Consider the following 18,703-nt stretch of genomic DNA (forward strand, 5'->3'; position numbering starts at 1 on the left):
CACACACACACACACACACACACACACACTTAAAAATTAAGGTGTCTTTATCTTAAGATGAAAGATGAATATGCTTGTTTATTTCTAAATAAAGAACTAAATCTTAGTTGAACATTTTTTTTTTTTCCGAGACAGGGTTTCTCTGCGTAGCTTTGTGCCTTTCCTAGAACTCACTTTGTAGCCCAGGCTGGCCTTGAACTCGCAGAGATCCACCTGGTTCTGCCTCCTGGGTGCTGGGATTAAAGGCAAGCACCACCACCGCCCAGCTTTGGCTGAATATTTTATATCAAAGGACATAGAGTATTGTCAGTGTGTTTTAGAGTTGATCAGTATTTTTATTTTTCAGGGCTGGCCATGTAGCTCAGTTAGTAGAGTACTTGCCTAGATGCATGAGGCCCTGTGTTTGATCCACACCACTGCAAAAACCAGATGTGGTGGTGTGTGCCTATGACCCCAACGCTTGAGAAGAGAAAGCTGCAGGTCACCGTTAGCTACATCATAGGTTTGAGACTACCCTGGGCTACATGAAACTCAATCTCCAATTTTTAAAAATGTTATTATTGTCAATGCTGAGAACACCACTTTACATACATATGTACTATAAACTAGCAAAATATGCTTAGGGTCATTCCAAAATTTGTTGGAAATTCTGTCCTGATCTCAAGCCAAAATTCATTTACCTTGTCTTTTTGAAACTCAACCAGCAGCTCAAACAACTTGAAAATTAAGCATTCTAACCCAGTACTCATTTGATAGTTACATGCTGAGAGATGACAGTGGGAAAATATTAGAAGTGTTTGTTTCCATATGAGACCACCATGTTTCTACAATGGCAGGAAGCTGTATGCACAATAAGAACAGTGCATTCATAACATATAAGAGTCTCCCACTTGAGCCAACGAGTTTTAGGAAATGTTTATTGGTTCTGAGTAGTCTGAGAGTGGACCAATGCTTAGTGCAAACGTTGTGTGTTCAGGACCAGAGCTGAATGAATTTGCACAGCACAAGACAGGCAAACACTGCCAGACATAACTTGGATGTATTTTGTTCTTTATTTTGAATTAATTCGGGGTTGCAGGTCTGGTAAGATAGCTCAGCAGTTAAAGGTGCTTGCCTGATAGCACTCGCTCGCTCGCCCCCCCCTTGCTCGCTCGCGCGCGCGCGCGCGCACGCACACACTTACACACATACACACACACACCCTCAGAGTCCCAGTACTCTTTGGTGTTCTGCCACCACCCCCATTCACAATGTCATGGAAACTTTTGTGGCTCAGCTTCTAAACACAGCAGCCTGCCCTCAGCTGTGGTAAGGCAGCAAAACCCCAAAGAGTTGTTATGATAGGGACTGGAACCAACATGCAGCTGAAGAAGCGTGGCTAGGCTGACCCTCCCCACAGGAAACCCTCAGGGTTAGAAACACCAGTGGGCCAGGATGGACCGGAAGCTGTCCAGCACACTGCCTGTGTGGGACTGAGGAAAGGAAACGCTGAAGGGAGACCACAGGTAGGCAAGATCCCAGGCAAGCGAGGACAACTGCCAACCCATGTCTTGTAAAACACAGACGCCTGCTGACTGAAAGAACACACCTTTATTGGCTGAGGGAAGATACAGAGGGAAGGTACACTTGATAATGACACTCGGAGAAGCCCCAGTCTCGGGATCATTTGTTCCGGGGCCAGTTCCCTCCAAGACGACTGTACTGGGCATCGTCACGATCTCGGAGAGGCTGGAATGAGAAGCATGACACCAAGTCAGCATCTGAGGTCTTCTCAGCACCCACGCCTGACTTCTCCAGACATCCAAGGATGAGCTACTGCCCTCCCCACCACCCAGGACTCTCCACACATCTCACACCCATCCTGTCAGGTCCCTTAGTTCTCACCCCCTTCTCCCATTCTTGACTCCTCCCTCAGGGTTTACCTGATACAGCTGCTCATTCTTCAACAGGGCTTGAATGTCAGAAACTAGAAGCAAGGAAAGAGAGTCATTGCGAGCTGGGGAAGATGAGACAATGAGACCTTTGAACACTGCAGGCGGGGGAGGGGGGGACGACACTGAAGCCAGTCACACACTCCCTCATTCTCAGAAGTCTGCATGAGCATCATGGGCATACATGTTCTTTCAGCACCCTATGGTACCAGTCCCTAGGGACTAGATGAAGCCAACCCTACTATCGTTACCATCTTTCAACCAGTTCATGAACTCATACAGAGAGAGAGAGAGAGAGAGAGAGAGAGAGAGAGAGAGAGAGAGAGAGAGAGAGAGCCCTTCCACTAACCCCCAGAGAGCCTTCCAGTCTCGTGTCCTGCAAAGCAGTAGACTCCCAAAGCCAGGAGCAGAGTGGCAATGAGGTCAGTGATGATGACGCCAGCCACAGTGGCTGAGTCCAGCTCCACACAGTTCTGGCACACTGTGGGGGAGAAGAGAAAGAAAGGTTTCAAGGTCAGGGAACCGTCGCCGATCCTAGAAAGACCCTAGGTTTTCCATTCCAAGACTCACGCTTCAGTGAGATGGTGGTGACCTTGCTACTTCCATCCCCACCCTCATCCCGAGGAATTGCTGAAGAGAAACATGACATAAGTTCAACTTGATGGGGCTTTACCTGAGGAAAGGACTAAGCCCCTCTCCCAGCCAGCCCCTGCCTCCTGTCTGTCTTAGTCAAACCCTCTCCCATTCTAAAGCACTCCCTGACAAATCTGGTCCATACCACCGTGAGTGCCCTTGGTTTGTTTAGAGAATAAATCGGTTCACCACAGTCTGCTTTTAGACAGAATGTTCTCACATCCAGAGGGCCCATGATCTCATCCCAGTGGGTCCAGGAGGCACATACTTCGGTAATATACTTGTAAGGTAGACAGCTCCCCTGTCCCATTGCACTTATATATCCCTCGTGGGTCCAGGATGCCTTTTCCCAAGTTCAGTGTTGTATTTTTTGCAAGCCACGCTTCCGCCGATCCCTCTAGATGCATGATGCTGGTATTGCAACTCACAAATACTTGATCCTCATATTCGGTCACTGATACCTTGAAGGAGCTCCCTAAGAGGGAAAACACCATAATCAGAGGCAGCTCTGCTGTGTAGCCAACCCATCATTCAACTGAAGTGAATACTTATGGACTGACCAAGTGTGTAGTAAGGGATACGATTCCTAGTGAAAGGAAGGGGCAGAAGAGACTAGAGGAAGACTTCAGGAAGTTATCCAGAAACTGCAGAGCCATGAAGGACATGACGCTGTAGTCCAAGCAGAAGACAGATTGTCCAAATTGGCTTTAACTGCCAGCTTAACTCAGCCTAGAGCCACCTGAAAAGAGAGTCTCTAATTGATGGATCGCCTACATCAAATTGGCCCTGTGCACATGTCTAGTATAAGGGATTGTCCCGATTGCCTTACTGATGCAGGAGAGTCCAGACCACTGTGGGTGGCACCATTCCCTGGGCAGGCGGGTCTGGGCTGTATAAGAAAGCTAGCTGTACAAGCAAAGGAGCCAGAAAGAGCGATCTTCAATGGCTTCAACTTTGAGCTCCTGCTTGAGTTTCTGCCCTGACTTCCCTTAAAGATAGACTGACCTGGACTTGCAACCCAAGTAAATCCTTCCCTCCCTTAAGTTGCTTTTGGTCAAAGAATTTTATTACATTAGAATTCAAACTAGGACACGGATCCTGAGTGACTTGGGGCAAAAGAGAAAACCATGAAGCTGGAGTGATCCAAGAACCTTCCTGAAAATTAAGTTCAGACCACCGATTAGACCGCTGGGGTTCCCCAAGAGACCTGGGAATGCAGAAGGATGTTCTTAGCCTGGAGACTGTGCCTTTTATACTAAAGACTTCTAATTCCTCTTCCTAGCCAATAACCCTCTCACTTCAACTTATTCTTTTCCTCCTCTGCTATCTCCACTCCAGTGTCTGCCAGGGTACTGAGAGGCTCAGTATGAAAGCCTTTTCCAAGGCCATTAACCTCTGGGACAGAGAGGAGCTGTGAACTACCAGCCCAGTGATCCAGATTTCCCAGGGCAAAGCCCATGTAAGAACATTCCCTGGGAACATAGCTCAATGGCAGAGGCATGTGCAATACCCTAGATTCGATCTCCAGTACTGCCAATATATACTCTGGCACAGTGACTTGAATCTGTAATCTCAACACTTGGAAAGCTGAGAAAGGAGAAAGCCTGAGACAGCAAGGCCAGCCTGGGCTACAGAGTAAATGAGATCCTATGAAAACAAAAACAAAAACAAAAACAAAAACAAAAAACCGTAGTTCTATTAGTGTGTTAGTGGTACTGGGACACAGACATAGGCACTGTCCTCTGCAGCAGCCAGAGGAGTTCCTTTAATCTTGAAGGACATTTAACTCAAGTAAAATCCAAATCTTCTCCTCCTTCAACAGAAAATTTTTAGGATGAACCAATAATGAAGCAATTTGGGGTTTATCTTAATATAATTTCCTTATGTTAATATAAGGGCATTTTAATATAGATCTTAAACATGCATGTTAAGAGAAAGAGAGGCACCCCAGAAGGTTTCCCAGAGAGAGACGAGCCGTGTCTTTGCAACAGACGTGTACACCATTCGGGTGGGTTTTGAAGTTCTTATCCACAGAGTTGCTAAGAAACCTAAACGAGTTCACAGAGTGGTTGGTACGGGCATCTGACAGGATTACAACTGATTAAATAAAAGTCTAGATTTGGGGATGCCAGAAGGCACCTCACTATAAACAAAGTAAACAGTCTTATTTGTGAGGGTCCTAGAAAATGTTCCAGAGAGAAATGAGGCCCTACCCCCAAAGTCATATACATGCAGGCATTAATCCTGTCTTGTTGCTTACAAACACCTGTATGGGAAAAGACTAGCACATGGGTAACTTTCACAGCAAGTGTTAAGTGTGCCGAAATTCTCAAGTCTCAGCTCGAGAGGCTTCAACTAGCTTCTGGGGGTGAGAGGGACCTTTCCCTTCTGTGTTCCGTAATTTTTCCTTTCTTTCTAGCCTACCTTAGGGCCGCACTTGCTTAAGGAGAAATGGCCACACACAAAATAATAATAATAATATCAAATCAGTTTCTGAGGCTCCGTATAGGGGGTGTAGGAGCCAGAGATGCACACAGTGGGCCTTCCCAGACAGCCGGAGAACATCTCTCAGCCCACAGGGTACTGTGATGTCTACTGCCAGCAGCAGCAGCAAAGATGGAGTCTGTGTGTCTCCAATGTGAACACAGAAGCGTCCTCCAGAAAGCTCCAAAATGGCTGCCCCTCCTGTCTCTGAAGCAGGAGTGTATACAAGCACGCTAGAGAAGACATGGGTGCGTACAGTTCTTCTCCTCTTGTAGTCCTATCTTCTTTGGAGTTATTTCCAGCAGAAACCTCTGGTGGCCAGGACAGCTTTTAGAGTGGCCATTTGGCCGAGTTTTCCGGAGACTGCTGAGTTCCTGGGATGTGAGCTCTCCGGGGTTATGTGGGGTTAGTTTGTACTCTTGCACTCCTAGAGATCTACCCCTGAGCTATATACCCAGCCCAATTTTCTGTTTTAAAAGTGAACAAACAGAGAAGAGCTGCTACCTACTAGCTTTAATAGAATATATCCCCATCTGTCCTTCCCACTCAGCTAAAGCTAACTTTTCCCAAGATTACTCCTGAATTCTGAACTGTGGCTCCAGGTGGTTACATAACCGGCCGATGACTAAGAATCCTACTCAAGGAGGCCGTTTGCCTTAGAAGATGCAATGGGTGTAACTTCTTCCATCACCAACCTTAGGCCCAGGCACATGCAGTGTTGGACCGTTTCCTACAGACGTCTGGTCCAAGGCCGTGGATACCATTAAGACCAATGTGAGCCTTGACTGGAGGAGGTCAAAGCCAAAGGCTTGTTTCCTATACCCCGCCCTTCTGACCCTCCCCTGCCTGATGATGAACTGGAGCCAGCACTGAGATGTACTTCCCAGTGAACTTCTTCCAGTGACGATGTCCGTCTCAGGTCCCTTCCTCCACACCGCTGAAGAGGCCTCACTTACCTTGAGGGAAGAAAGCGGCCAGTATCAGACCAGCCAGAATCCCGCTGTGTTCCATCTTCCAGAGGAATTCATCCAACAAATAGAGGCAAGCCACAGAACAATCGGCCAGGGTGGCACTCCCCTCCACCAATGGACTCATGGGTATTTCAGAAAAAGGTGGGGGAGGAGCCAGAAGTAATCTGCCTCTCTGCCTTTGATGGTGGAAGACTCTCAAGGCAAGAGTCGGTTAGAGATGGGTGAAGAAGGAACAGGTGCAAACCGCTCTTTCTGGGGCAGAGTTTGGGAGTAAAGGCAGAAGGCAGAGGAGAGAATATGAGGGAGGTTCATTCTGGCTTCTACGAGGTGGAAGGAGGTTGAGAATAGCTTTTCCTGGGTCACCGTTAACAAATGAAGAAAACTTCAGGCTTCCTATTGGCAGTACGACTACATTTACTTACAAACAAGACAGGGTCACCTCTTCAAATCCATTGAGAGAAGCTATGAGCCCCACTACACAGGCCACATTAACGGTTCCTACCATTTGTTTCTGGTCAGTTTCAGGACCCTTCACAGGGCAGTCTGGGCACTGCATCAAGCTGCTTCTAGCCAGATGGACTTCAGAAACCCCCCAAGTCAGACATCTGAATCCTAGATCCAGCGTGTAGTACCCATGGCCCCAAGCATGGAGTGTTTCAGAGCTTGTCTCCCTTGGTATCACTATAAGGACTTGGAGAGGGGTGTTTGCATGGTGCCTCCACATCAAGTCTTCTCAGTATGAGATTCTTCTTGACAATATAATCCACTCACTTGTATAACTGAGCCTTCCCAGCAGACAATGGACTCTCTCTACCACAGGCTGTGGGGATCTGAAACTTTCCACACTGCCAGTTAGAAGGTCATCTGCCTGGGGACAAACTATACTTTGTGCCTGGTGTCACACAGGAAGTCTGTATATTTCTGTTACCCGTTGAGTGACTGAATGAGACAATGGCCTGAGAGCCTGGAAATAGCCCAGGGTTGTGTGCTGAGAAATATGCTAGCTGTCCTGTTGGGATGGGCCTACCTATTTTCAGGTAGGTACCACTTTGATGTTCTCAAAAGAACAGGGACAAAATCGCTCAATGAAGGTCTACACTAAGATGCTTTTCCATTCTGCACTCCGGCCCTAGCCACCTAGAAGTCCTACCTAAATCCTTGAGTTCTGGGGTCAAGTGACAAACAAGTCTAGTCATAGTAACAACTACAGACAGTCTCCAACCCATTATGCAAAGCGGTTCTAAGGAGAAGGGGGTTTCCAAATGGGAGTCTAGACCCCTCAGTCTCACACCTGACAAATGCAAGCCTCAGCAGCAACAAACAACAACAACAACAGAAGAGATGCCTGCACTGAAGCATCCCCGCTGGGGCCCCTGCTGCCCACACTTTAAGTAGAGGGTGGGGACACTGGGTTTTGCCTCTGCTCAGAGCCCCAGCTCAAAGGATGCTGGGCGGAGCCAGGCTAGCTGTTGCACAGGCTGGCTGGCTGACTGCTAAGGGACCTCCACAGCTCTGCTAGAGAAGGAAAGAGACTGACATGGAACAGGTGAAGGGTCTGACTGGCCTCGTCCTGGTGATCTTTCTTCTTCAAGGTAAGAGTTTACTCGAGGGTCTGACAGCCGGGGGGAGGCTCATGAGAAGAGGCCATGACCAGGAAGGCAGGGTTATTGGAATCCTAATTAACCTTGAGCCAACTTCATCTGTCATCTCAGAATTCAAAGAAGGAGAGGCAAAAATGAGGCCCCCAGCTGTCCTCTGCTGGAAGGAAGCACAGGGACCAGAGGGCTGAACTGGCTAGAGAGAGGACGGCACTGCCGCCATCTTAGGCTTGAATGCAGTTCAGAAGGACTGTGCAGCCGAGACGGGGTAACGACTCAGTAAGGTGCTTACCATGCAAGCATGGGAATCTGAATTCAACCCCCAGAACTCACTAAAAGTGAGGGTGTGGTAGCACGCTCTGGGAAGGCAGAGACTGATGGATCCCTGGGGCTTTCTAGCAGGCCAGCCAGCCTTGACAAATCACCACCTTCAGGTCAATTAGACAGACAGACAGACAGACAGACAGACACACACACACACACACACACACACACACACAGCCTTGATAAGGAAATTGAGAGAAAAGGGCATATTCCATGGACCTACGGAACATTTGTCTACAAAGCTATTTAACTAGTCAACAAGCATGGCAAGGTCCAGACATGTGAGACTCCAGAGAATAAAAAGATGAATAAAAACCTTCTGTTCTCAAGAGTTCAGAGGGTCATTAGAGAGATCGGCATTACCGCAGACACACTGAATACAAGGTGCAGCATGGGGACACAGCATGGGGACACCTGTGTGAAATATCCGATAGGAAGTAGGTGAACTAGGCTGACACCTGGGCACCCCTGGGGGAAGCTAAAGTCACGAACATTATCTTTTTATTTGTCTGTGTGATTGTTTGTTTTGCGTTTGAGTGTGAGGGTGCGTGCATGCCATCACACATATATGGCAGTCAGAGGACAACCCGGAGGAGCTGGTTCTCCCTCTCTGCTATGTGGGGCCTAGAATCAAACTCAGGTCACCAGGCTCAGCTGCAAGCACTTTGTTCCTCCCTCCTTTCCTTTCTAACAGGGTCCTACTATGTAGCCCAGGCTGGCCTCCAACTCATAGACATTCCTCTTGCCTCAGCCTCCTGAGTGCTGGTGTTACAGGCGTAAGCCGCCACACCCAGCTAAAGGCCTGAAAATTCTTGAAACTACAAAACCTTTTTGTGATGTGTCAAAAACAAAGATCTGAAGATGGAGCTGTAAGGAACCAAGAGAGTATGAAATATTTGCTGGATGTAGTGACATCTAAACTCAGTACTCTGGAGGTAGAGGCAGGAAAATCAGGAGTTCCAGGGCAACCGGGGGCTATACAGCAAATGTTGAACATAATCCACTTCTATAAGAATATATTTAGGCTGGGCGGTGGTGGCACACGCCTTTAATCCCAGCACTCAGGAGGTAGAGCCAGGCCAATCTCTGTGAGTTCGAGGCCAGCCTGGGCTACCAAGTGAGCTCCAGGAAAGGCGCAAAGCTACACAGAGAAACCCTGTCTCGAAAAAACCAAAAAAAAAAAAAAAAAAAAAAAAAGAATATATTTAAAATTTTAATTTGTGGAATTTGATGAAATGAAGATCATGGCTGATTAGAACAGTTTCAGTAGAGTGGTTTGAGTGGCTGCCAGACCAGTTTTAAAAAAAAAAAAAAAAAAGGTGGAGGGGGTGACAAAGAGTAACAAAGGTGGAACTGTGCTGAGGAGGGATTTGAGTGAGCGGCAGAAGAGATGGCACACGCCTTTAATCCCAGCACTCGGGTGGCAGAGGCTGGCAGATCTCTGTGAGTTTGAGGCCAGCCTGGTCTACAGAGTGACTTCTAGGATAGCCAGGGCTACACAAAGAAACCCCGTCTTGAGAGAGGAAATAAAAAGAATTAAAAGATGGGCGAACATGCGGTTTAGCTAAAGGACAAGGCGATGAGCATAATGAAGGTCTAGAGTAGATATCAGAAAGACAGAGCTGAGGGCAGAGTCCAGGGCACACAGGAAGGCAACAGTACAGACGAGAGGAGCAGGAAGCAGGTGCCGGGCTCTCAAGAGGCGGGCTCAGACAGGAAGCAGGACATAACAGCATGGCGGCTCTCCACACAGGGAGGGAGGCAGAGTCACTGTGGTGACTCTACGCAGACCACAGCAGACTGGGAGCCGTGGAGAAGTCGGCGAGAGTGGAGAAGCCTCCCTGAGAGAAAATGAAGGAAGCCACAGACAACACGGGCTAAAAGACAATACTGAGAGCCCGAGGGAGGCTTCTGGAAGGAATACCAGGTTAAGCAACAGAAAAGCGAATCCCTGAGTCCAGCTCAGCCACCAGGAAGTTGTGAACACTTGAACACCACTGCCCTCTGAACTTGGTTCTCACACCAGTCAGCTGGATATTTGGCTACAGGGTCTCTTGAGTCTCAAGAGACCACACTTAGATATGCAAATGTCAACAATGTCAGCAGTCACTGCCACCTCCTGTCCTATTGACTCTGAGTAGCATGGAGAGTCTTCTTGCTCTCCTATGATACAGCCAGGTGATTAAAGATCAGGGCCAGTAAAAATATTTTTAGGGGCCATAGAGATGGCTCAGCATTTAAGAGCACGCTTACTGCTCTTGTAGAGGACCAGGGTTCGAGTCTCAGCACCCACAAGGTGGCTCACAACTGTCTATAGCTCCAGTTCCAGGAGACTGGGACATTCTCTTCTGGCTTCCACCAGCACCAGGCATGCACGCAGTACACATGTACACACCAAGCAAAACACTCATACACATAAAGTAAATCTTTAGAATAATAATATATTCAACTGTTGTGTCCATTTACCCCATTCACTCCCATAACCATTCATCTGAAAATTAGGCTGCTCCCATGTTCTAGGCACTGTGCTGGTGTCATTCATAAACAGCATCAGCCTGCAGACGTTGTAAGGCAGTTGATACTTCCAGCTACTTCTGTTAAACTTGGACCAATGACTAGCTTCCCCATCACTACCTCTACATCTAGCCCCACCTCTTCCAAATCTGTATCTTTAATAAGCTGTTTATTTTCCCATCCAAAATGCCTTTCCCTATCCGGTGAGCTTTTCCTTGTTCTTCAATATAGGCCAAATGCCATTTCCTCTACTAAGCTTTTTTCTTGAGCAGAATCAATTATTTCTCTTTTCCTCTCCCCTCCTCTTCTTTCCACTGCTCTGTTTTTTTCTCTACTCTCTCTCTCTCTCTCTCTCTCTCTCTCTCTCTCTCTCTCTCTCTCATTTTTTTAAGACAGGGTATCACTATGGATCATTGCGTCCTGGAACTCAATATGTAGACTTTCAGAAATCTGTACACCTTGCCTCCCAAGTGTTGGGATTAAAGGTGTGCACCATCACACCCCTCTCTCTGTCATATTTTATGAGTTTTATTAAATTTTTTTTTTGTTTTTTGAGACAGGATTTCTCTACGTAGCCTTGGCTATTCTGGAACTCACTCTGTAGACTAGGTTGGTCTCACAGAGATCCACCTGCCTCTACCTCCCAAGTGCTGGGATTAAAGGTGTGGGCCACCACCACGTGGCTGAGTTTTATTAAATTCTTAAGACTGCCATCCCAGGATATCCCCCATTGACAGTCTACTCTCTGATGGTCCAGTCTTAGTTATGTCTTACTATCTATAGTAAAGTCCATGAAACTGCCACCATAGTAAAAAGGCACATCACTCCATTCCACATGGGGGAAGGGACAGCCATATTGGAATTGCTCCCATGATGCCCCACCTTCAGATGGCTTAGCCTCAGCTGCATGCATACCTTGCTACCCAAAGCAAGAGCCATGAAATTATTCCTCCCAAGACCTTTGGTTCTGCCATGCTCATGTTTGAGCACCAATTTTGTATGCTAACTTTTTCCTGGAGAGACATGAACATCTATTTCATCTATCTACTTCAGGTAGGACACTGATGCAGATCAAAATAAAAATTCTACGAAAGTCCAGCTTAGTGAATTACTTTAGTTGGCTTACTTACAGAGAAAGGGTAAGGGGTTAAGTGCAGGATTGTGGGTAGCCTCAAAACAGCTACATTGCTACAAAGCTCCACCCCATTACGGATAACAAACTTATGGAAACTGCATCATGGAGTCGTCTATTATCTTTCATACACATTTGTAGAAGCACTGGGGTTAGCAACAGCTTCAAAACCCTCATTCTCTAGAAAGTAAGATTTGACCAGCCCCATCTCAAATCATCTCCTTAGCATAAAGTCAGGATAGCCAAGAGTACCATGAACAACAAAGGCACACTTATCATTCAAGAATTCCCAAAGATTTAGAAACTCCCACCCAGAGGGGCTAGAAAGATGGCTCAGTGGTTAAGAGCACGCTGTTCTTGCAGAGGACCAGAGTTTGGTTCCCAACATCTACACCAGGCAGCTCACAACTGCCCATCACTCCAGCTCCAGATATCTGATGCCTCTGGCCTCCAGAAGCAGCAGAACTCTCATGCACATACGGACTTGTTCTGATGTTCATACTCAGATACACACAACTAAAAATAAGATAAATATTAGAGAAAGAAAAAAAGTCTGACCCAGAAGGGTAGAGCAAAGACCAAACACAGTAATGTTTAATTCAGTTTGGTGATTTAGGCTACAACCAGGAAAGAAACACAGACACAGCCCTTGCCGTAGACTAGTATCTCTCTTGATCTTGACCTCAAGTAACCATGCGAATACCTTGGCACGTCAGAACAAGCCCAGGCCCAACTGATTCTTTATCTTCCTTTTGTCTTTCCAGGTACGGTGGTCCAGGCCAAACAAGGTAAGAGAAATGGCTTCTCTCTGTTCTCCAATTCTGAGAAACTCCGTAGAAGTGTGGCTTCCTACAACAGTAGTCTCAGGGGTTGAGGAGAGAGCTCAGCAATCAAGAGGACTTCCAGAGAACCTAAGTCCACTTTCTAGCAACCACATGGGATGGCTCACAACTGTCTGTAACTCCAGCTCTAGGACACCCAACACCCTCTTATAGCATCTGTGAGTACCTGTACATACATGACATATACTCAAACACACACATGCATACACACACACACACACACACACACTCATTTTTTAAAAACCAGTAGTACCTGTACATACATGACATATACTCAAACACACACATGCATACACACACACACACACACACACACACACACACACTCATTTTTTAAAAACCAGTAGTCTCATAATTTAGAAAAGGAAGTTTTGAGCAGATGAGGTGGTAAGAATCAGAGAGCTGACATTTCCATTATCAACCAAATCAGTGTCCTGCTGGGACCCATTCTGGGCAGTTTCCCTAGACCTGAGCAGTGAATTGTCTGGTTCTTGCAGTAGAAACAAGATCCTAGTAACTGAGCATGTCTTGAAATATGACTGAATCAGCAGCATTAGCATTATCGAGGAGTATGTTAGTAACAGATCTCACCTCCCCAGAACTACTAAATAAGACCTGAAATTCTAACATGATCCACTTGTGATTTGCATGCACTGTAACAAGGTAGATAGAGTGTTGGAATGGTCTTCCGGTACAATTACAAAGACCCTTCACAGAACCATGACTTTTTCCTTTCCAGAAAACCAAAACCATTTGGTAAAAGTGGATGACAATCGAGGGGATGACTCTGTATTTCTGACATGTGGCTTGAAAGACAAGACCATCACATGGATTAAAGACGGGCACACAATAAGTTCGAATGTAACTAAACGCACGTGGAATCTAGGAAGTAGTGCCAAAGACCCCCGGGGCATGTATTGGTGTCAAGGACCAACGGGCAAGTCAAAGCCACTCCAAGTGTATTACAGAAGTATGTAACTCTTTCACAATGTCTGTTGGGAATTCAGCAGTACTTACTGTTCTGGTGGGTTTACGGTCTAGGACGAGGTGTGAATGGATGCTAAGCAGTGATTTATGGTGATAATAATAGCTGGTTCTCTTTGTCTGGGGTTACTACTCTTTAAATCGACACTTCCCATGGCTTCCTGAGAAAGCACAGCCCTGTACAACCTGCTTAACCTTTGGGTGGACCTCACGGATAAAGCAGTTCAGCAAATAAATCAGTTGGGAGGAGGGAACCTCGGATGGTGTGCAGTGGAGAGGAGAGCAGAGTCATTGAGACTGGAGACCAGGTCTTCCTTCTTCTTCACCCAGTTCCTGAGTGTAGGACTGTTTAGACTTCCCTGGCACTTCTCAGAGAGGAACACTGAGAAGCAACAGTTCTTGGGGCAAGGATCCTCCATTGCCATGCCACACATAAAGGGAGGAGCCTGCTGCCCAGGGCATTGGTGCTGGTGGGCGGAGAAAGGAAACACGCAAGAATGCCTTACGTCCTGAAAGAGATCCTGTCCCTCCCTTTGTCTTGTTCCCCACAGTGTGTGAGAACTGCATTGAGCTAAATATAGGCACCATATCCGGTTTTATCTTCGCCGAAATCATCAGCATTTTCTTCCTTGCTGTTGGTGTATACTTCATTGCTGGGCAGGATGGAGTTCGACAGTCAAGAGGTAAAAGAAACGAGATGTGGTGGTGCATGCTTGTAATCCTAGGTACTTAGGAGGCTGAGGCTGGAGGGCTGTGAGTTCAAGGCCTGCCAGGGCAACAGAGCAATACAGAACCCTGTCTTAAAATAAAATTTGTAAAGGGCTAGGGGGTGGGAGATAAACCTCAGTTAGTAGACTGCTGACCTAGTTTGCACAATGCCTAAGGTTCAACCCCTAGAATACACAGACCAGATGTGGTAGCCTGTGCCTATAATCCCACTCAGAGACGGAGGCTAGAGAGTTTTCATTTTCAGCTACATAGAGAGCTTGAGGCCAGGCTGGTCTACATAAGACCCTGTCTCAAAATGAAGAGGGAGCAGCTGGAGATATGGTTCAGTTAGTAGAGCAGCTGCTTAGCTTCTTCAAACTCTGAATTATTCCGTCTCTTATCACTGAATAAAACTCAGTGTGGTGACACAAGCCTGTAATCCCAGTATTTAGGAGGTAGAGACAGGAGGATCCAAAGGTCAAGGTCATACAAGGCCTTGTATACAAGGTCATACAAGTGAGTTCAAGGCCAGTCTAGGCTACATGAGACCCTGTCTCAAAACAAACAAAACACATAAATAAATAATGGAGGGGTTTGGGATTTAGCTCAGTGGGAGAGCACTTGCCTAGCAAGCACAAGGCCCTGGGTTTGATCCTCAGCTTCTAAATAAATAAATAAATAAATAAATAAATAAATAAATAAATAATCAAGGGATGTAGCTCAGTGTAAAACTCTTATGCAGCATGTGTAAAGTCCTGAGATCATTCCTATGTTCTGGAAGAAAAAAGAAGTAAAAGAGCCAGGCGGTGGTGGTACGCACCTTTAATCCCAGGGCTCAGGAGTCAGAGGCAGGTGGATCTCTGTAAGTTCCAGGCCAGCCTGGTCTATAAAGTGAGTTCCAGGACAGCCAGTGCTGCTATACAGAGAAATTCTGTCTCACCGGGGAGGGGGAAAGAAGTAAAAGAGTGTCCTGAGTTAAGAGATGGGACCAACTAAGACCCTTGGCTCCCCTCTTATCAAATAGGCCCAGCGGGGAGACTGAGTTGGTACATATTGCTAATGTGTATAATTGGTGACCCTGTAACTCTGAGGGGCAGGGAAGAAAGACATTTCTTATTATCCCAGCATATTTGACCAGCCTAAGATTTGGCCTCTTTTTTCTTTCTTTCTTTCTTTCTTTCTTTCTTTCTTTCTTTCTTTCTTTCTTTCTTTCTTTCTTTCTTTCTTTCCTTCTTTTTTCTGTTGTTGTTGTTTTATTAAGGCAGGGTCTTGTAAGGTAGCTCTGGCTGGAACTCATTATGTAGTTCAGGCTAGCTCAAATCCCTGGAGTTCCTCACAAGGAGTGAGATTACAGGCACGAGCTACCATGCTTGATCTCCCTGTGTTTTAATACTTTATTGAAGACAAGCATAATGGCACATGCCTTTAATCCCAGCACTCCAGAGGCAGAGGCAGGTGAATTTCTCTAAGTTTAATCCTGGTGTCTATATATCGAGCTCCAGGCTAGCTAAGGGTTACATAGTGAGATGCTGTCACACACACACACACACACACACACACACACACACACACACATACACATCACAGAATTAATTATTGAAGCAAAGTGTAGTGGCTCACATCTGCAATCCCAGCATGAAGGAAGCTGAGATAGGGGGATCACCTCAAGTTTGAGGTTAGCCTGGTCTACATAGAGAGCTCTAGGCCAGCCAGAGCTACATTGTGAAATCCTGTCCTGAAGAAAGAAAGAAGAAAGGAAAGAAAACATTCTTTAAAAAAAAAAAAAAAGTCTTATGTAACTGTACTTGTGCCTCTGGTCCGCTTGCTTCTACCTCCCAAGTGTTGGAATCACGGCATATGCTGCAACACCTGATACATGCAGTGTTGGAGATCAAACTCATGGCCTCACACATGCTAAGTGCTCAACCAACCCAGCTACATCTCCAATACCTCAAGAAGAAGCCTTTTATTGAAGCAAAACCAACATATAGAAAAGTGAATCTCAAGAATACAACTAGTCGGGCAGTGGTGGCGCACACCTTTAATCCCAGCACTCGGGAGGCAGAGCCAGGTGGATCTCTGTGAGTTCGAGGCCAGCCTGGGCTACCAAGTGAGTCCCAGGAAAGGGGCAAAACTACACAGAGAAACCCTGTCTCAAAAAAAAAAAAAACCAAAAAAAAAAAAAAAGAATACAACTAAAATAAAGTTAACAAAACAAACATATTTGTGCATCTGGCACTCAGTTTAAGAAACAGAGTATTACCAACACCATAAAAGCCCTACTGATGGTTACTTCTGGCCACTCCCTGTGCCTAAGCATGAGCACTATCCTGACCTCTGACCATAGAGATGTTTTGCTTGGTTCTAGTTTTGTGGAAATGTACTTATGCGGTACACAGTCTTGTGTGTAGCATTTTTGCTCTGCAACGTGCTTTTGGGAAGGATCCATATTCTCCTGTGCTGATGATTCTTACACTGCTTAGAATTCCATTATGTGAATAATTCAATTTATTATCATTCTGTCTTTGAATGTGTATTTTGTCTATTTTTTTTTGTGCAGCTTCGGACAAGCAGACTCTGTTGCCAAATGAACAGCTCTACCAGGTAAAGTGCCAGGGATGAGGACAAACAGTGCTACATTTGATTGGGGTAGACCTTCAGGATTGGGGCAAGTTCTTTGGAAGCTACTGTAGGGATAAAGAGCTACTTATGGCATGCCCCATAATGGAATGGTTGCTGTGTTGGATAGCATGGAAAACATAAAGAAAAAGACTAAGATAGACCAAGGTAAGGATCTGGTCAGAAAAAGCTGAAAAACACACTGACCGAGACACACGAAGAAACTCCACGGGGACCCTTCGTCTCCCCATTCTCTTTTGGCTCCTAGAGCTGTGAAGCACTGAAGTTCTGTTCATAAAAATAGCCAATGAATGTGCTTCATGTTAATTAATAAAAGATAGAAACGTGAGTTGATGATGCTGTCCTCTTCAGCCTCTCAAGGATCGGGATGATGACCAATACAGCCATCTCCAAGGAAATCAACGGAGGAAGAAGTGAGCTCAACATGAACCAAGTAGGTGGGTTCCTCACCATTCATCCTAGGGCCATGCCTCTGCATGGTCGGCATGCTTCCTAGCTGCTGCCAAATGCCTTTTTCCAATAAGGATGAGAAGTGGGGTGTGCATGGTTGACTATGGAGTCTCTTTTCTAAAGTCACTAGTACCAGTACTGATTGACTGCTTGGGTGCTATAAGCATCTGTAAATCCTCTGAGAGCAGAGCCTCAAGCCACAGAGATGCTGAATATCAATCTTAGCCTCATTACGTTCTCTCAATAGCCACAGTTTTTCTTTGTGATGAGGGACTTCCTAGCCATTACAGGAACATCCTTGGCCTCTATCTGCCTGGTGGCACGAGTATGCCCTCTCCCCCACCGTATGATGAGCAAAAATGTGTTAGACACTACCTAGTGTCCCCTCTAAGGCAAAATTGCCATTAAGATCCAAAGACCAGGGCTGGAGAGATGGCTCAGGGGTTAAGAGCACTGGCTGCTCTTCCAGAGGTCCTGAATTCAATTCCCAGCACCCACATGGTGGTTCACAACCATCTATAATGAGATCTGGTGCCTTCTTCTGGTGTACAGGCATACTATATACATGATAAATAAATAAATATTTTAAAAAAAACTGGGCCTGATGATGTATCTTGGTCTAGTAAAATTAATTAATTAATTAATTAATTAATTAATTAATTGGGGGAAAGGAGGGAAAGAGAGGGAAAAAACAAAACCTAAAAACCTTTATTAACTTTTTTTTTTTTTTTTTTTTTTGGTTTTTCGAGACAGGGTTTCTCTGTAGCTTTGGAACCTGTCCTGGACTTGCTCTGTAGACCAGGCTGGCCTCAAATTCACAGAGAACTCACCTGCCTCTGCCTCCCAAGTGCTGGGATTACAGGCATGCGCCACCACCTAAAACTCTTTATTAACTTTTTAAATCAGCCTAGCAACCAAGCCCTTCCCCAGTATTAATCAGGAAGACAGATTTGAGAAACATCAATTGGTTTTCTGACCAACTGCAAATTTTCTTTCTCATTCCAGGTGTTGCCCCTCCCATCCAGAACCCAGGATCAAAGCAATGTGTTGCAGAGAGGGCCCAGTAGAGAGATTTTCAGCCCTGCCGCTAATCTGCAGAGGTGGCAAGCAGAGAGGGCGAACCATCTGAGAAAGTTTGGGTTTTTTCTCAAAATAAAATAAAAGTCCAAGCTTGGGGGAGCTGGTGGTGTAACTCGGTAGTGGAGCATTTGTCCATCTTGCTTGAGGTTCTGTGTTAGATTCTCGGCACCCTACCCTCAGACCCCCACCAAAAAACAGTGAAGGGAAAACAAGCAGTGTGGTGTCTGCAGGGCGCCACCTATTGGGGAAAGTCGTAAAAGACAAAATTAAAAGATGAGGCATAACCCACATCTCTGTCCAAATAGACATGTTCTTCTTTTTAATTTTCATCACGTTCTTACACCACTCATAATTCAGCGGACCCATATGGCAGTGGGGTGGATCATCAGGTAAAAGTGTTTGCCACACAAGC

The 18,703-nt window shown here is 46.0% G+C and overlaps 2 protein-coding genes across 3 annotated transcripts; one reads left to right on the forward strand and one right to left on the reverse strand.

Annotated features, from left to right (window-relative positions):
- Positions 1-1,571: 1,571 nt before the first annotated feature.
- On the reverse strand, positions 1,572-6,151 carry Cd3d (CD3d molecule). The gene is made up of 5 exons (XM_028866556.2): positions 6,005-6,151; positions 2,833-3,039; positions 2,281-2,412; positions 1,923-1,966; positions 1,572-1,728 (listed from the first exon to the last, which is right to left on the reverse strand). The coding sequence occupies exons 1-5, from the start codon at positions 6,141-6,143 to the stop codon at positions 1,663-1,665; spliced, it is 588 nt and encodes a 195-aa protein (XP_028722389.2). The 5' UTR covers positions 6,144-6,151; the 3' UTR covers positions 1,572-1,662.
- Positions 6,152-7,447: 1,296 nt separating this feature from the next.
- Positions 7,448-18,415, forward strand: Cd3g (CD3g molecule). Of its 2 annotated transcripts, none has more exons than XM_028866554.2 (7): positions 7,448-7,611; positions 12,352-12,375; positions 13,169-13,399; positions 13,965-14,096; positions 16,682-16,725; positions 17,113-17,194; positions 18,217-18,415. In XM_028866554.2, the coding sequence occupies exons 1-6, from the start codon at positions 7,557-7,559 to the stop codon at positions 17,176-17,178; spliced, it is 552 nt and encodes a 183-aa protein (XP_028722387.1). In that variant the 5' UTR covers positions 7,448-7,556; the 3' UTR covers positions 17,179-17,194; positions 18,217-18,415. The 2 variants fall into 2 exon arrangements, with proteins under 2 accessions (XP_028722387.1, XP_028722386.1); XM_028866553.2 differs by having other exon boundaries at positions 7,449-7,611; positions 17,113-17,198.
- The last annotated feature ends 288 nt before the right edge of the window (positions 18,416-18,703 follow it).

Source organism: Peromyscus leucopus, chromosome 7 (genome assembly GCF_004664715.2).
Source record: "Peromyscus leucopus breed LL Stock chromosome 7, UCI_PerLeu_2.1, whole genome shotgun sequence".
Lineage (NCBI taxonomy): Eukaryota > Metazoa > Chordata > Mammalia > Rodentia > Cricetidae > Peromyscus > Peromyscus leucopus.

Bases quoted from the DNA above. Each gene is read 5' to 3' on its own strand.
- Cd3d (XM_028866556.2), bottom strand. From the start codon at position 6,143: ATGAGTCCATTGGTGGAGGGGAGTGCCACCCTGGCCGATTGTTCTGTG. The intron at 3,040-6,004 runs GTAAGTGAGGCC...TTTCCCTCTTAG, and splicing joins GGCCGCTTTCTTCCCTCAAG to GGAGCTCCTTCAAGGTATCA. The intron at 2,413-2,832 runs GTATGTGCCTCC...TCTCCCCCACAG, and splicing joins CTTACAAGTATATTACCGAA to TGTGCCAGAACTGTGTGGAG.
- Cd3g (XM_028866554.2), top strand. From the start codon at position 7,557: ATGGAACAGGTGAAGGGTCTGACTGGCCTCGTCCTGGTGATCTTTCTT. The intron at 12,376-13,168 runs GTAAGAGAAATG...TTTCCTTTCCAG, and splicing joins GGTGGTCCAGGCCAAACAAG to AAAACCAAAACCATTTGGTA. The intron at 13,400-13,964 runs GTATGTAACTCT...TGTTCCCCACAG, and splicing joins ACTCCAAGTGTATTACAGAA to TGTGTGAGAACTGCATTGAG.